The sequence below is a fragment of the Acipenser ruthenus genome, chromosome 60 (genome assembly GCF_902713425.1).
Source record: "Acipenser ruthenus chromosome 60, fAciRut3.2 maternal haplotype, whole genome shotgun sequence".
NCBI lineage: Eukaryota > Metazoa > Chordata > Actinopteri > Acipenseriformes > Acipenseridae > Acipenser > Acipenser ruthenus.
The window spans coordinates 3,848,125-3,865,180 of record NC_081248.1 but is presented as its reverse complement, the minus strand read 5'-3'; the positions used below and the strand labels follow the sequence as shown (position 1 = coordinate 3,865,180).

At 42.8% G+C, this 17,056-nt stretch overlaps 1 protein-coding gene across 5 annotated transcripts in view; it reads right to left on the bottom strand.

Moving 5' to 3' along the window:
- The window catches only part of LOC117966731 (myocardin-like), a 46,428-nt gene that overhangs the window by 8,777 nt on the left and 20,595 nt on the right, over positions 1 to 17,056 (bottom strand). For all 5 annotated transcript variants that reach the window (XM_059018458.1, XM_059018460.1, XM_059018461.1 and 2 more), the window contains exon 8: positions 3,479 to 3,844. In XM_059018458.1, the coding sequence (XP_058874441.1) occupies positions 3,479 to 3,844 (366 nt within the window). The remainder of the gene's footprint in view (positions 1 to 3,478; positions 3,845 to 17,056) is intronic.

Genomic DNA, 17,056 nt, shown 5'->3' with positions numbered 1-17,056 from the left:
AATGGGTGTATCTCATGAATACAGATAGACCCGATACCACAGAGATAACACAGACATAAACAAACAAGATAGCTACTTCTGCATCCAGCACTCAAAGAACATCGCGTCTAAAATAAACTGCATGTGTGAAAATAAATTGGACCTGACGCGCCTGAGACGCTGAATAAATGGACCTGTAACAGGGGGAGACCTCTACTGACTCTTCTGATGTGTTCGAAGTGCTGCAGGAAGAGGGCAGCAGCCCGTCAATATTCGCCTGTCAGTCATGGCAGTGACACGGAGAGGTGGGAGAGTGGGTGTGCGGGCTTTCCTTCTCTCTGAATGGCTGAGAGGCGGGTCTTGGGGGAATTGCTGGCCCTATAAGTTAACATTCTGCTGTTCCCTCAGGTCTGCCCTCTGAGACGTACTAGGTGTACGGAAGCGCTGGTTCGAGAACTGCGGGGACAGAAATCCCAACAACAATAAAAGGAAGAAAAAAAGAAAAAGAATTATCGGTAGTGGGGAAACTCTTGGGCAGCCCCGATAAACATTTGTATAGCAGGCTGAGGGAGCCGTGAGGGTAGGACGGAGACCCGGGCCGTGCGGGTAGAGACGGTTGGGGTGAAGCTGCCGAGCGCAGCACCTTTCATTTGTAGTTTTGTTTATTGTGCTTTATTTTTCCTGTTCCTTTCGCCTTTTGATTATTCTTGTGTTTGAGCACCTGTACTCTGTACCGCTCCCGGTATAGTTGTGGCTCTGTCTGTACCATCGCTGGTAAGGCAGACCACAGACAACAGCGCCCTCTGAGGGCTGAAAAGAAATTACACTCCCATAATAAAACTGGGCACCTGTGTGGTGTTCCCAAATTATTTTTGGGTCTCCTGTGTGTCAGTGAACTACCCACCACCCTTCCACAGGACCGCTAAGGGATAATCGCTGTTTTCACTTTGACATAGCGGTCACCAACAGTTTCCTTCCGTCACGCGAGAAAAATGAGGGAACAGCTGGTTTTGAAGGATGCAGAAAATATGCATGCTTCACTCCTGAATGCAACGGGAAACCGTTATGTATGATTTGTGAACAGCCGTGCTTCCAAATGTGGCACTCTCCTGATGCTGATACACATCGCAGCGCTAATACACAGTGAAAAAAGACAGCAGCAGATGGATTGGGTTGAAAAGGAATGGACAGCCAAGATAATCTAGCTGGGCTTGTCAATGAAACCCCCGAGACGGTCGGTATCCACCACAGGGTTAGAATTCACGTTTTTAATCTTGTTTTTGGTTTTCTTTGCAGGTATGGTAAGATGCTATTTAAAATAGTTGCTATATTTTTGACAGGTAATAAATTACCTAATGTAAGTTTTTAATGTTGTTCAGTTTTATTTGTTATTTATTTATTGTTATTTTTTTACATGAAAAATTCTCTAAAAATGTAACTTTGTGTTTTTTGATGCACTTGTAATTATTATATATATATATATATATATATATATTATATATATATATATATATATATAGTGATAGAACGAGGGGATTGGTGCGAAATGGGAGATACATTAGGGCAGTCTTGATGGCAAATTCTTGCTTCAGTCATACCGGAAGCAAGATGGCTGCCAAACAGGAAGTGACCGGTTTTAATGCCACATCATCAAAAAAGGGCGTTCCCAGGGGGATAAAAAGGGAGGTCCAGGCAAGTACCAGTGGTAAGAGTGGGGAGAGCCGTATGCTACAGGAAGTGAGTACTGGGATTGTTGGATTACTTGTTATTGACCTTGGATTGTTTGACTGTCTTCTTTGTGCTTGATACCTGGACTGTTTTGAAAGCCCTGGATTGTGTATGAACCTTTGCCTGTTTCACTGACTATTCTATGCTGGATGGACATGTAAATAAAGCACTAACAGGTACCGCCCTGTTTGGAATTAACTTCACAGTATTTCGTCTCTGTTTAAATACTGTCCCGCTACAAAGTACTGTATGCATATTCTACACAGCCTATGAAGTTGCTACAATATATATATATATATATTATATATATATATATATATATATATATATATATATATATATATATATATATATATATATATATATATATATACACACACACATTTAAAATAATTTCAACTACTTTTAATAAAAGCAGCTTCATTTTCCCTTGATTTTTTCATACATTAAAGTACTTTGTGATATTTTGCTTAGCTGACAGTTCTGAAAATAGGGACGTTTTGGGGAATTTTGACATACAGACCACGGCTCGGACAAAATCTTGTAGCTCCTCAATAGTAGAAGATATTTGAAATCTGATTTTTTTTATTTGAAATCCTCCTAAAACGTTCCATCTGTCATATGCTGATAATTTGTTTATATCTAACTTGGAAAGGGGTCGAAATTGGCAGTTTTTAAAGATATCATTATTATACATTTTTCAAATATCTTTTGGACGGTGCAGTTTATATAAAAAAACGATATTTCACAATAAAATCCATTATATCATTGGAAACAGCTACTAAAGGCCTTTCTATAGATATATTGGGTTTTAATTTCTGATGTAAGGTTGCCAAACTACAAGCGCTAAACACAAAGGTCACATTCAAGCTCAAACATGGTCATTCTGCCTAGGCGTCAAAAGGTTCAATTGTTTTTGTCGATACTGTGCTCCTGGAATAAGAGGAATGGATTTAAATACATATTTGTTCTACCACCACAGTACTGCGTCGTTCCTCAATTTACTACATGAACCAGCGACCGCTCGGCCAAAGGATCCTGTAACAGAGGTTAAAGGGTATATAAGGACCGTCTTATTTTATTGTGTTACCTGCATGCACCTCTCAGAACTACATTTCCCATCATCCTCCTGCTCACATATGTAACTGAGGTGGATTTACCAGTGAGCAGGATGATGATGGGAAATGTAGTTCTGAAAGGTCCATGTAGGTACATGTGAAGCCATCTCGAGGCAGGGAATGCAATTTAAAATTTTTTTAAAACAGGTAAAACTGTAAAAATAAATGCATAATTAAAACAATACACACCTTACTTAAACAGTTGTAGCAACACATGGGAACATGTGACACAATAAAATAAAAAGGTCCTTATGTACCCTTTAAGGGGGGGAGCGAGAGGGAAGAGAGAGGAGAAAGAGGGAGTGGGTGAGGGAGGGGGTAGAGGAAGGAGGGAGAGAGAGGAGAGAGAGGGGAGAGAGAGGAGAGAGGGGGTAGAGAAGGAGGGAGAGAGAGGAGAGGGGGGTAAAGGAGGAAGAGAGAGGAGTGAGGGGAGAGAGAGGAGAGGGGGTGGGTGAGGGAGGGGGGTAGAGAAGGAGGGAGAGGTTGGAGAGAGGGGAGAGAGAGGAGAGAGGGGGTAGAGAAGGAGGGAGAGGGTGGAGAGGGGAGAGAGAGGAGAGAGAAAGGGGCAGGGGAGAGAGAGATCATAAGCCAAATCCCAGGCATCCTGTCCTGGACGCTGGGTTTGAATCCTGATCTATTTCACACACACTCACCTGCTGCCTCTCCTCTCCTCTCTGCTCAGACTCCTTCACTCCAAACCGCTGCAGCGCCCCCTGCATGCTGGGGGGAGTGAGTGCATGTGCGCTGAGGGTGGGGCTGAGCAGGGTGGCCCCACCCCTGGCCCCGCCCCTCTCCCGGGGCCTGTTCCTCTGCCTCTCCTGCATGTCTCGTTCCACTCTCACATCCTGGTACTGGATGACGAAGGCGGTGGGGGGCGTGAGGAAGGGGCTGTGTGTGAGGGGAGGGGGGGCGTGAGGGGGGCAGGATCGCTGGAGAGGTTTCAGGCGCTCCAGGAGGGCTGGTTTAGTGCCAGAGACGGGGAGACCACACTGCCTTAACTGCTGCCTGAGCTCAGAGACCTGGGAGAGAGGAGAGAGAACTTCGTCAAGTCAGGTCTTAAAGGATCCCAGTGATTCTGCATCAACAACGTGGCTAGGGAACCCTCTGTAGCCCTTGGTAGCCATTTATTTTATTTATTTATTACATTTATACAGCGCTTTTCATACAAAGAATCACAAAGCACTGTACAGTACATTACAAAAAAGCATTTACATTTACACAATACCTTTGTATAAAGGTCCCCCGGCATGTCACACACACACAGCTGCTACATATTAAATACCATATTTAAAAAAAACTGTATATAAAAAATGTTTAAAAAGCAGAAATTTAAAAGTTACATAAAACCCACTAAGATAAGAAAGCTGTTTTATAAAAGTATGTTTTCATCTTGACTTAAAAACTGTAACGGTCCCAGCTTCCCTGACAAAGGCATTTCGGAGCTGTACATGAAAAAGCCCTTCCCCTCGTGTTGCTTTTGTTGACCCTCGGAATAACCAGCAGCCCCACATCCTGTGATCTCAGAGTGCGGTTTGGAAGATATGGAGTCAGTAACTCCTGCAAATAACTAGGTGCTAATCCATTCAGGGCCTTGTAAGTTAACAGCAAACTCTTAAAATCAATTCTATATTACACAGGGAGCCAGTGTAAAGAGGCCAAAACAGGGGTAATATGTTCACTTTTCCTGGTTTTAGTTAGAATTCTAGCAGCGGTATTCTGAACAAGCTGCAAACGGGATACCAGAGAGAAGTGCATTAGAGTAATCAATTCTAGATAAACAAAGGCATGCATTATGGAAATAATTGTTCTAAGCTTGGCTATATTTCTCAAATAGTAAAAAGAAACTTTAATAACTTCCCTAATATATAAGTCTCAAATGACAGATCAGGATCAAAGATGACTGTTCTCGGCAGCTGATTTGAATCACGTGATCAAGCTTGGCTAATACTTCCACACTCTCCATGCCAGCGGCAGAGATAAAGGACAGCAGATTAAGGACACTGGCTGTGACTGTTCTGTGGTGTTGTGTTGTCCTTTCTTGTGCCAGGCTTGTATTAAATTATTCTGAATGTTTTGTATCTGTGTTTCTGCTACAGTTATGCTACAGGTGACAGCGTAGCACTGTCAGACATTTTGGAGTTCTAAGCTATCAAACTTGGAAACATAAAGATGTGTGTTTTTTGTTTGGTGCAGACTTTTCCAGCAGCAGCAGTTTGATATTATCTATTGTGAATTCTGAAAGGTGTGGTATGTCCTGTAATAGATGTGAAACGTATACTTTGGTTAATACTATTCATTTTAAGGAAGATTTTTATCTGCCAGAAATGTCTTCTTACACTGACTCTAACGCAAGAAACTGCCAAACTTCATAAGCAAATAGAAATTCTCAGAAACATATACAAAACTGAGCAGTTTACTGAAAATAGTTTTAATCAAATTGATAATAACACCTGGCTGGTTCGTGACTCTATAGGAGAGACTGTAAGTGTCTGGGATCCTAATCCTGTGAATACTCCTGTTTTAAATAATCCTGATCTTAGCCTTGTGAATGTGTTTGCTGCAGGCGACACAGCAGAGTTGTTGCTAGACTGCGGATGTGTTGAGGGACTTGAAATAAGTAGGGATTGGGTGACTGTTCAAAAAGTCTGAGTGGTCAAGATACTATTACTAATGAGATAGACTTATCAAATAGATATAAAGTACTGGACACAGAGAACTGTGAGAACCGTGTAACTGGCGAAATTAGGAGGGAGGTGCTGCTCATGGGTGACTCAGTATTAAGATGCATCGATAGGGATTTCTGTCGTAAAGATCCCCTACACAGGGTCGTTACTTGCATCCCTGGTGCTAGAGTCAGGGACATTGAGTCGAGAATATCCAGCTTATTAAAAGCTCATGAAACAGAGCCTGTGGTAATTGTACAGGCTGGAACAAATGATATATGGGACAGAAAATGTATTGGTATTGAAAGAGAATTACAAAGCACTAAGAAACTGAAAGAATCGGGAAGCAGAATCATGCTGTTGAGTATATGACCTGTGATTGGTAACGGGGATGATCACTTTAGTAGAATTAAGGCTATAAATACTTGGCTGGCTGGCTGGTGCGTAAAAGAAGGGTTGTGGTTTATAAATAACTGGGGCTGCTTTTAAGTACTGCAAGAAAGCTGGACTACACCTAAATAGGTCAGGGGCAAGTAGATTAGCTTTGTGGAGTAGTGGTTAGGGCTCTGGACTCTTGACTGGAGGGTTGTGGGTTCAATCCCCAGTGGAGGACACTGCTGTTGTACCCTTGAGCAAGGTACTTTACCTAGATTGCTCCAGTAAAAACCCAACTGTATAAATGGGTAATTGTATGTAAAAATAATGTGATATCTGTATAATGTGAAATAATGTATAATGTGATATCTTGTAACAATTGTAAGTCGCCCTGGATAAGGGCGTCTGCTAAGAAATAAATAATAATAATAATAATAATAATAATAGATTAGCTGCTAATATTGAAAAGCATTTAGTAAATTATTTAAACCAGGAAATTATTTAAACCAGGAACTGGGGAGGGGAGGTTGTTTACAGAAAATAATCAGAGTTATAATATCTCACTGGGTTTATTGTTCCTCACTGCTATTACCACTCAGCAGATTCAGAGGCATGTGTTCTAGTAATGTGTTACACATCCCTGTCAACTCCGTTAAATCACATGCTCCTGAAAATACTGTTTTCCGTCTGGCTTTATTTAATGTTAGATCTCTGTCAAATAAAGCGTCCCTGATCAGTGAATTTATCACAGATTATAACCTTGATATTTTATGTTTAACCAAAACTTAGAGTTTTGGCACAGAGTTGATGACAAAGTTTCTTTGATCGAGGCTTCTCCTCTAAATTACGCGTTTCCTTCAGTGTGTCGACTACTGTAATGCACTTTTTTCTGGGATTCCAAAGTATTTGGCGTCTCACTTGCATCTTATTCAGAATGCTGCTGCAAGAATCCTAACTAAAACCAGAAAAGGTGAAAATATTACTCCTGTCATGGCCTCCTTACACTGACTTCCTGTGCAGTTTCGAATTGATTTCAAGATTTTATTTTTAACTTATAAAGCCCTTAATGGATTTGCACCCAGTTATTTACAAGAGCTGTTGATCCCATACATGAGGGTCTGGAACCAACTCCTCAGTAATGCTGTTGAAGCTGTGTGGTGGAGTGTCCCGCCCCTATAGATATATTTATTATTATTTGTATTTTTGTTGAGTGGCGTGTGTGTGGTGACGTCACGGACCAGGAAATACCAGAAACAAAACAATGGCGCTCAGCGTTTTATTAACTAAACAAACCAAAAGATTTAAACAGAACAAAACACAAAACAAACAGGCGCGTTGGCCAAACAAATAGAAACAAATAAGCGCGCTGGTTTTAGCACCAGCACGATACTTAGCAGTTGTTTTTAAATGGGTTTTCTCTCTCCTCGCTCTCTCCGCTCCCCGTACTCTCCTCTGTACACTCTCCCCCGCAGCATGGACAGCTGCAGGTTCTTATACTCTGGCCGAGGGGTTAACTAGCTGCTAATTATCTTATTACCCCTCGGCCACAGTCTGCACGAGTTTAGTAAGGATGCGTGACTGTCAGCTAGTTAAATAAATCAGTAGCTGATCAGCCACGCATCCTCACGGGGTTTTTAAATTATAAAAACAACAATAAATACGCAGCGCTTTGATCTGCGCCGCTAACAAAAATACAAATAATAATAAATATATATATATGTATATATACACAAGCTGACACCCTGGGATCCTTCAAGAAGCTGCTTGATGAGATTCTGGGATGAAATTTAATAGAGAAAAGTGTAAAGTATTGCATGCGGGCAATAAAAATGTGCATTATAAATATCATATGGGAGACAGTGAAATTGAAGAAGGGAACTATGAAAAAGACCTAGGAGTTTATGTTGACTCAGAAATGTCTTCATCTAGACAATGTGGGGAAGCTATAAAAAAGGCTAACAAGATGCTTGGATATATTGTGAGAAGTGTTGAATTTAAATCAAGGGAAGTAATGTTAAAACTCTACAATGCATTAGTAAGACCTCACCTAGAATATTGTGTTCAGTTTTGGTCACCTCGTTACAAAAAGGATATTGCTGCTCTAGAAAGAGTGCAAAGAAGAGCAACCAGAATTATCCCAGGTTTAAAAGGCATGTCGTATGCAGACAGGCTAAAAGAATTGAATCTATTCAGTCTTGAACAAAGAAGACTACGCAGCGATCTGATTCAAACATTCAAAATCCTAAAAGGTATAGATAATTTCAACCCGGGGGACTTCTTTGACTTGAAAAAAGAAAAAAGGACCAGGGGTCATAAATGGAGATTAGATAAAGGGGCATTCAGAACAGAAAATAGGAGGCATTTTTTTACACAGAGAATTGTGAGGGTCTGGAACCAACTCCCCAGTAATGTTGTTGAAGCTGACACCCTGGGATCCTTCAAGAAGCTGCTTGATGAGATTCTGGGATCTATAAGCTACTAACAACCAAACGAGCAAGATGGACTGAATGGCCTCCTCTCGTTTGTAAACTTTCTTATGTTCTTATGTTCTTAATAAGCTACTAACAACCAAACGAGCAAGATGGACTGAATGGCCTCCTCTCGTTTGTAAACTTTCTTATGTTCTTATGTTCTTAATAAGCTACTAACAACCAAACGAGCAAGATGGGCTGAATGGCCTCCTCTCGTTTGTAAACTTTCTTATGTTCTTCTTATGTTCTAATTCCTAAACGGAATTCTCTGGATGCAGGACTCTTGGTTATTCTGAGGGTAAATACTAATAGAATGGGAGGAAGGGACTTTTCTTATCAGGCTCCTACATTATGGAACGCTCTGCCTTTTTTTGTCAGAGAAGCTCGGAGTCTCGCTGTTTTTAAGTCAAGATTGAAGACTTATTTATGTACACAGGCCTTTTTATTGTAGTCTTTCTATTACTGTTTTTTGTGTTTTTAAATATACATGATTGGAATTGCATTTACTTTTATTTAAAATAGATTTGTTATTATAATCTTTCTTATGCTATTTGAATGTTTTATTATGCTGTGTGTATTATGTTATCTGTAAAGCACCTTGGGGTCTATGACTTAAGGTGCTATATAAATGAAATAAAATAAATAAATCATTTCTAGTTTCAGACTCAATGAGAGATTATTACATGTTTCAGTTGGTTCCGAGAGCCCATGAGCATTAACCTCTGCTTTATCTGAATTGAGCATTAAATAATGCTGAGACCTCCAACACAATGTCTGCAAGACCAACAGTAGGTAAAACTCCCCAGCAACAGCATTTCCTGTCTTTAGGGACACATACAGCTGGGTATCATCCGCATAGCAATGGAAGGTCACTCCGTGTCTGTGGATAATGTCACCTAATGGTAGCACATATAATGAAAACAACAAGGGACCTAGAAGGAGCCCTGTGCAACACCACAGACAACTTCCGATAATGTCGATTTTACCTCCCCAATAGAGATGAACTGAAGCCTATCAGAAAGATAAGATTTGAACCAGGATAGCACAAGGCCAGACAGTCCTACTGTGCTTTCAAGACGATTCAGTAGGATGGAATGGTCTACAGTATCAAAGGCAGCACTTAGATCTAGAATTAAAACTGATGGAAAGCCCGAGTCAGAGCTTATCAGCAGATCATTCACAACTCTGACAAGGGCCGTCTCGGTGCTATGTGCAGCACGAAAACCAGACTGAAACTTCAACTATACCGTTAAGAGTTAGACATGTTTGTAACTGAATTGCAACAAATCTCTAGAGAACCTTATCTAAGAATGGTAGGTTGGAGATTGGCCTGTAGTTATGAGGACTTTAGGGTCCAAATTGTGTTTCTTAAGCATCGGCTTTACCACAGCTACCTTAACCCTTTGTGGTCCTATGTCAGACCTGGTCCAACACTGCAATTATTCCTATCCGGTCCATTGTCGGATCCTGTCCGACATCATCAAAAAAATGCAAAAAACAGGTTTCTAGTCGTTTTTTCTCCGGAAAAAGCCGAGATAACCATTCAATGGCCGAGTGGGAGCGACAGGAGCTGAGACAAGCCGAAAAAAAAAGGGCGTATCTCATGAATAGTCATACATGGCCCTAGCATCAGATAGGGGCGGTCATAAGGAAACAAGCTGGCTGTGACTGCATCAGCGCTCGGAGAATATCACAGACATTTGCAGAGCTTTTTTGAGATGTTATAGTAATAAAATAATGACTTGGATCGCATTATTGAGGAGTTTGGTGATAAAACGAGTGATCAGGAGATGATCGATCGGTATGTATGACTATTATTATTATTATTATTATTTATTTCTTAGCATATGTGAAAGCGAATGAAAGGGTCACACAGTGAGTTGGAGATGCCTAGTGAGTGCTTTGTTGATATGCAGGGCCTTTTAAACCCGTTTGACTGTGGAAAAAAAATACTTTTAAACAGCGTGTCCAAAATTAACTGCGCATGTGAAAATTAATTAGACCTGACGTGCAATTAATAAATGGACTGCAAAGGGTTAAGTGTTGAGGGAACTATACCAGAGGAAAGTGAGTCATTTATAATTTTTAAAATGTGTGTATTAATAACACCAAGAACATCTTTTAATAGTTTTGTAGGAATAGAATCAAGAGAGCACGTAGTAGCTCTCATATGTTGAGCTAGCTCTGTCGGTTCCTGTAAGATAATCAAAGAAAAAGCCCCCATAGTAGCCTTAATAGGTGTAGTTGGTAAAATTCTGCCAGAGTCCACCTTAATAGAAGGAGTCTGTGGAATCTCAAGGTGCCCACTTGAAAACCCCAGAGATGTACCCTACTTAGCTCAATCCAGACGGTTGTCATGCTGATGCGCTGGGGAGGCCGCACTTTGGTTGATCCCCGGAGCCAGCATCGCAGCCGTTGTGTGTGCTGATGCGCCAGGGAGGCAAAATAAGCTGATCCCTGGAGCCAGCATTACACTTCAGCCATTAACACCAGACAGAAGGATATCTACATCATCATATGGAAGGAAACGTAAATGGATGGAGACGCATATGGATCACATTAGTTTACTGTAAAGCTACGTCTTAGTTGGTGCTTATCTTGGCGAGAGCCGAGTTCAAATCAGCATGAAGTTTTAACATCTACTCTCGTGTAATGGAAATCATGAAGATCTGGATACGTCCAGTGACTGCTGTGAATAGTGCAGCTGGCAACAAGGGAAAGACCTCGTGACAGCCTGGAGAGACAGCTGACAGGAGGAAAGAGACCCATTGGGGCTGGCAAGGGTTAGCTACCCTTGTCGGCAGTATCCAGCTCTGTGTTTACAGGATGCTGGAGACACCCGCCCAAGGCTTCTAAGAAATTAAAGAGAAAAATACCCCTAGAGTCTGCGAGAGCGGGGGCGGAAGATGACTCAACGTTGGACAACACGGTTAACGACTTAGGAACGGAAACGGATATGAGTATGGAGAGTACTTCACAAAAGAGTAGTTCAAGATCTGCAGTTAACAAAGACATGGAACTCCAGGTTTGTGTCTGCGGCTGGAGCAAGGCGACAACGGTCAGGGGTTTGAAGATTCATCAAGGGAGAATGAAATGCTTGAGGGAGAAGGGACAAGGGCCTCGCATTGATCAGTACTTCTTACGAAGTCAGTCAAGTCAGTCGAATGAAATCCAGCGACAGGAAGCAAACCACAGTTCGCAGGATATCAGCACCCCTGTCATAGATGTGAGGAGGACTTGCATGGACACAGTTAGTGATGAACCTAATGATCCTTGTGAACCCGGTCAGACAAACCAGCATAAGAGAGAAAAGAACCTCAACGGGCACAAGCCTGGAGTTAAATGGCCAAGAGCTTGTGAGAAAACTGCATGGGACACAGTAAACACAGATCTCTGCGTTGCATTGGAAAGATTAAGTGGAACAGTTGAAAAGAAGCTGGATAAATTTGGGGACATCATCTACGCATATGGAAGTGAGAGGTTTGGAGTTGAAAAAAGGAAGGAAAAAGTACAAACTATTCCTGGAAAGTCTAGACGGCAGCAGGAGATTGAACGCTTAGTTAGAGAAAGGAGACAGCTGAGGAACCAATGGAGAAGAGCAGAACAAAGTCAGAAGGAGGGACTCAATCTCTTACAAAGGGTCATAAAAGATAAGCTTGCAACATTGCGCAGAGCTGAGCGCCTACGGAAACGCTACAAAAAGAAGGAGCGTGCGAGAGCTAACTTTTATAAAGACCCATTCAAATTTGTAAAGAAGTTATTCACCAGTGAGAAGAATGGCACACTAAAAACATCTAAGGTTGAGCTGGAGAGATATTTGGAGGAAACACATACAGATTCAAAAAGGCAGGAGCCTATGTCAATTCCATCAGACATCCCACCTATCAATCCACCAGAATACCAAATGGAGGACTGTGCACCTAAGTGGAAAGAAATAGAGCAAGCTGTGAAAAAAGCAAGGGCTTCATCATCTCCAGGGCCTAATGGAGTTCCGTACAGAGTGTACAAGAGTGCTTCAGGAGTTCTACGAATTCTGTGGAAATTGATGAAAGTGGCATGGGAAAAACAGGTTGTACCAAGAGCATGGCGCCGAGCAGGTGGAGTCTTTATACCTAAAGAAAAAGATTCTACAAGCATCAGTCAGTTACGTCCCATTTCCCTATTAAATGTAGAAGGCAAGATTTTCTTCAGCATTATTGCTCAGAGATTGTCAGCTTACCTATTAAAGAACTGCTTCATTGACACTTCAATACAAAAAGCGGGCATTCCAGGTTTCCCAGGTTGCTTAGAACACATCAATGTGATCTGGCAACAAATTCAATCAGCTAAAAAGGAGAGGAAGGAGCTCCATGTGACATTCCTGGATTTGGCTAATGCATATGGTTCAGTGCCACATGAACTACTTTGGGCAGCATTTGATTTTTTCAGTGTACCGATGACAATAACAAATTTAGTGAAAGCCTATTTTGGAGATTTGCAATTCAGTTTTTCAACTTCAGAATTCAGCACTACATGGCAATGCCTAGAGGTTGGAATAATGGCAGGATGCACCATTTCTCCACTGGCTTTTACCATGGCAATGGAAGTAATCATTAGGACATCAAAATGGGTAGTAGGAGGAGAGCGCTTGGCTTCTGGAATGCGACTACCACCAATTCGAGCATACATGGATGACATGACAACCATGACTACAACAGTAGCCTGCACTAATCGATTATTGGGCAAATTAACCAATAACATTGAATGGGCACGAATGCAATTCAAGCCCACTAAATCAAGGAGCATCTCTATAATTAAAGGCAAAGTAGTAGATAAAACATTCTTCATTAATGGTGAGGCAATACCAACAGTGTCTGAGAAGCCAGTGAAGAGTCTTGGGAGATGGTACGACGGGGATCTAAAGGACACGGTTCGTGTGGGAGAAGTTAGACAACAAGCAGTGGAAGGGTTGAAGAGCATAGACAGCTGCGCTCTACCAGGTAAACTAAAACTCTGGTGCTTTCAGTTTGGTCTACTGCCGAGGTTGCTGTGGCCACTGACTGTGTACGAGGTTTCTTTGACAACAGTAGAGAAGCTGGAAGCTTTAATCAGTTCATACATCAGGAAATGGTTGGGAGTTCCACGCTGCCTCAGCAGAGTGGGACTTTATGGTAAAGGAATACTGCAGCTACCAGTCTCTGCTCTAACCGAGGAGTTTAAGTGTGCCAAGGTCAGACTGGAAATGACATTAGTAGAGTCACGCGATAAATGCGTAAGGGAGGCAGCACCTGTGTTGAAAACTGGAAGAAAGTGGGCGGCAAAGAAAGCTGTGGAAGATGCAAAGGCTGCCCTTCGAATTGGTGATATCATGGGGCAAGTTCAGCATGGAAGAGGGGGTCTTGGTTTCAGTTCAACTCCTCCTACATGGCACAAGGCGGCCCCAGCTCAAAGAAGGAAGCTGGTAGTCAACGAGGTGCAAAAGCAGGAGGAGAGGATGAGGTGTATAAAGGCCATTTCCCAGGCCAAACAGGGAGAATGGATGAGATGGGAGAGTGTGGAACAATGCAAGATTGGCTGGCAAGACCTATGGTCAATGGAACAGAGCAGGATCAGTTTCCTCATCAGGTCAACATATGATGTTCTCCCATCACCACAGAACCTAAACCTCTGGGTAGGAGAGGATCCCTCATGTCCTTTGTGTTCATCACCTGCAACATTAAGGCACATTTTGACAGGATGTAAGGTGGCTCTTAGCCAAGGACGGTTTACTTGGCGCCATGACCAGGTGCTGCGATGTTTGGCCTTAGCATTGGAAGACAAGCGTAACATGACCAATAAGTTGCCACCTGTTCCATCAAAACATTACACACAAAAGACAACATTCCTCCGCCCAGGAGAGCAACCACCAAGAAAAGGTGTTAAAACCAATCCTCGCCCAGGACAACTGGAAGCTGCTAGAGACTGGAATATGCTGGCAGATGTTGGTCAACGGCTTATTTTTCCACCTGAGATTGCCACCACTAACCTTCGACCAGATATTATCTTGTGGTCTGGATCAGCACGCCTTGTTCACCTGGTAGAGTTAACAGTGCCATGGGAGGACGCTGTAGATGAGGCGTATGAGAGGAAGAAACTGCGGTATGCTCAACTAGCCACTGAAGCGGAACAGCGAGGATGGAGAGTCCGGGTTTACCCAGTGGAAGTGGGTTGTCGAGGATTTGTGGCACACTCTACAACCCGGTTTCTCAGAGACGTCGGATTCAGTGGCCAAGAGTTGCGTCGCACAGTGAAGAACTTATCTGAAGCAGCAGAGAGGAGCAGCAACTGGCTGTGGTTGAGACGGAAAGATTCCTGCTGGGGACAGGTAAGTAAGCTGGGCTGAGTTGAGTGGGGGACGGAGGGGGGTGATGCTGGGACGCCAGAATCACCGTCGAGCCCTCTTGAGGTGTCGTGGGCTAGTCGACGAAACACTGAGGATGGAAGGTGCCCACTTGAAAACCCCAGAGATGTACCCTACTTAGCTCAATCCAGACGGTTGTCATGCTGATGCGCTGGGGAGGCCGCACTTTGGTTGATCCCCGGAGCCAGCATCGCAGCCGTTGTGTGTGCTGATGCGCCAGGGAGGCAAAATAAGCTGATCCCTGGAGCCAGCATTACACTTCAGCCATTAACACCAGACAGAAGGATATCTACATCATCATATGGAAGGAAACGTAAATGGATGGAGACGCATATGGATCACATTAGTTTACTGTAAAGCTACGTCTTAGTTGGTGCTTATCTTGGCGAGAGCCGAGTTCAAATCAGCATGAAGTTTTAACATCTACTCTCGTGTAATGGAAATCTGATGTCTAGTATTTTATTTTTAAAGAAATTTAAGAAGTCATTGCAGCTGTGACAGGAGACAATGTCAAGGGTAGGACTATTAGGGGAAAGATTAATTAATTTATCTAGGGTAGCAAAAAGAAATCTAGGATTATTTAAATTTGTTTCAATTAAATTAGAATAATATAATGATCTGGCCAACACCAGAGCCTTCCTATATTTAACCAGGTGGCTCTTCCAGGTGATGTAATGAACGAGCAGTTTAGATTCCTGTCATCTCCGTTCTCGTTTACGGCCCTCATATTTCATCTTACGAGTTGTATCACTAGACCACAGTGAGCTTTTATAAAACACACTGTCTGAGTTTTGATTGGCGCTGCAGTAATTAAGATAGCAGTCACGGTGGTGTTGTAGGTATTAACCAGCTCATCTAGTGATGAGGACTCAGAGAGTGGCAATGAGATCAACACATCAGAACACTTTACAGCAGTTGAAGAATGAATTACCCAAGTTTTTATTGTACGGTTCACAATCTTTGTAGATAGTGGCAAATTCACCTCGAACAAATCCCGGCTCACTGTCTGACTCACTGTGTGATCCTGAGCAAGTCACTTCAAATCCCGGCTCACTGTCTGACTCACTGTGTGACCCTGAGCAAGTCACTTAACCTCCTTGTGCTCCGTCTTTCGGGTGAGACATTGTTGTAAGTGACTCTGCAGCTCACTATCCTGGCTTACTGTCTGACTCACTGTGTGATCCTGAGCAAGTCACTTCAAATCCCGGCTCACTATCTGACTCACTGTGTGATCCTGAGCAAGTCACTTCAAATCCCGGCTCACTGTCAGACTCACTGTGTGATCCTGAGCAAGTCACTTCAAATCCCGGCTCACTGTCTGACTCACTGTGTGATCCTGAACAAGTCACTTCAAATCCCGGCTCACTGTCTGACTCACTGTGTGACCCTGAGCAAGTCACTTCAAATCCCGGCTCACTGTCTGACACACTGTGTGATCCTGAGCAAGTCACTTCAAATCCCGGCTCACTGTCCGACTCATTGTGTGATCCTGAGCAAGTCACTTCAAATCCCGGCTCACTGTCCGACTCATTGTGTGATCCTGAGCAAGTCACTTCAAATCCCGGCTCACTGTCCGACTCATTGTGTGATCCTGAGCAAGTCACTTCAAATCCCGGCTCACTATCTGACTCACTGTGTGATCCTGAGCAAGTCACTTCAAATCCCGGCTCACTATCTGACTCACTGTGTGATCCTGAGCAAGTCACTTCAAATCCCGGCTCACTGTCTGACTCACTGTGTGATCCTGAGCAAGTCACTTCAAATCCCGGCTCACTGTCTGACTCACTGTGTGATCCTGAGCAAGTCACTTCAAATCCCACCTCAGCCACTGACTCATTGTGTGATCCTGAGCAAGTCACTTCAAATCCCGGCTCACTATCTGACTCACTGTGTGATCCTGAGCAAGTCACTTCAAATCCCGGCTCACTGTCTGACTCACTGTGTGACTCTGAGCAAGTCACTTCAAATCCCGGCTCACTGTCTGACTCACTGTGTGATCCTGAACAAGTCACTTAACCTCCTTGTGCTCCGTCTTTCGGGTCAGATGTTGTTATAAGTGACTCTGCAGCTGATGCATAGTTCACACACCCTAGTCTCTGTAAGTCGCCTTGTATAAAGATGTCTGCTAAATAAACATATAATAATAATGATCAGAAATAGAGAGAGCTATCGTTAAGACATTTCTAACAGCTGAACCACGAGAAATGACCAGATTTAAAGTATGGGCACGATTATGCGTAGGACCTTTGACATGCAGGACAAAATCTAAGGAATCCAGTAGCTCAAATTCCAAGGAGTTAGAATCAGAATCAATGTCAACATGAAGGTTAAAATCACCCAATA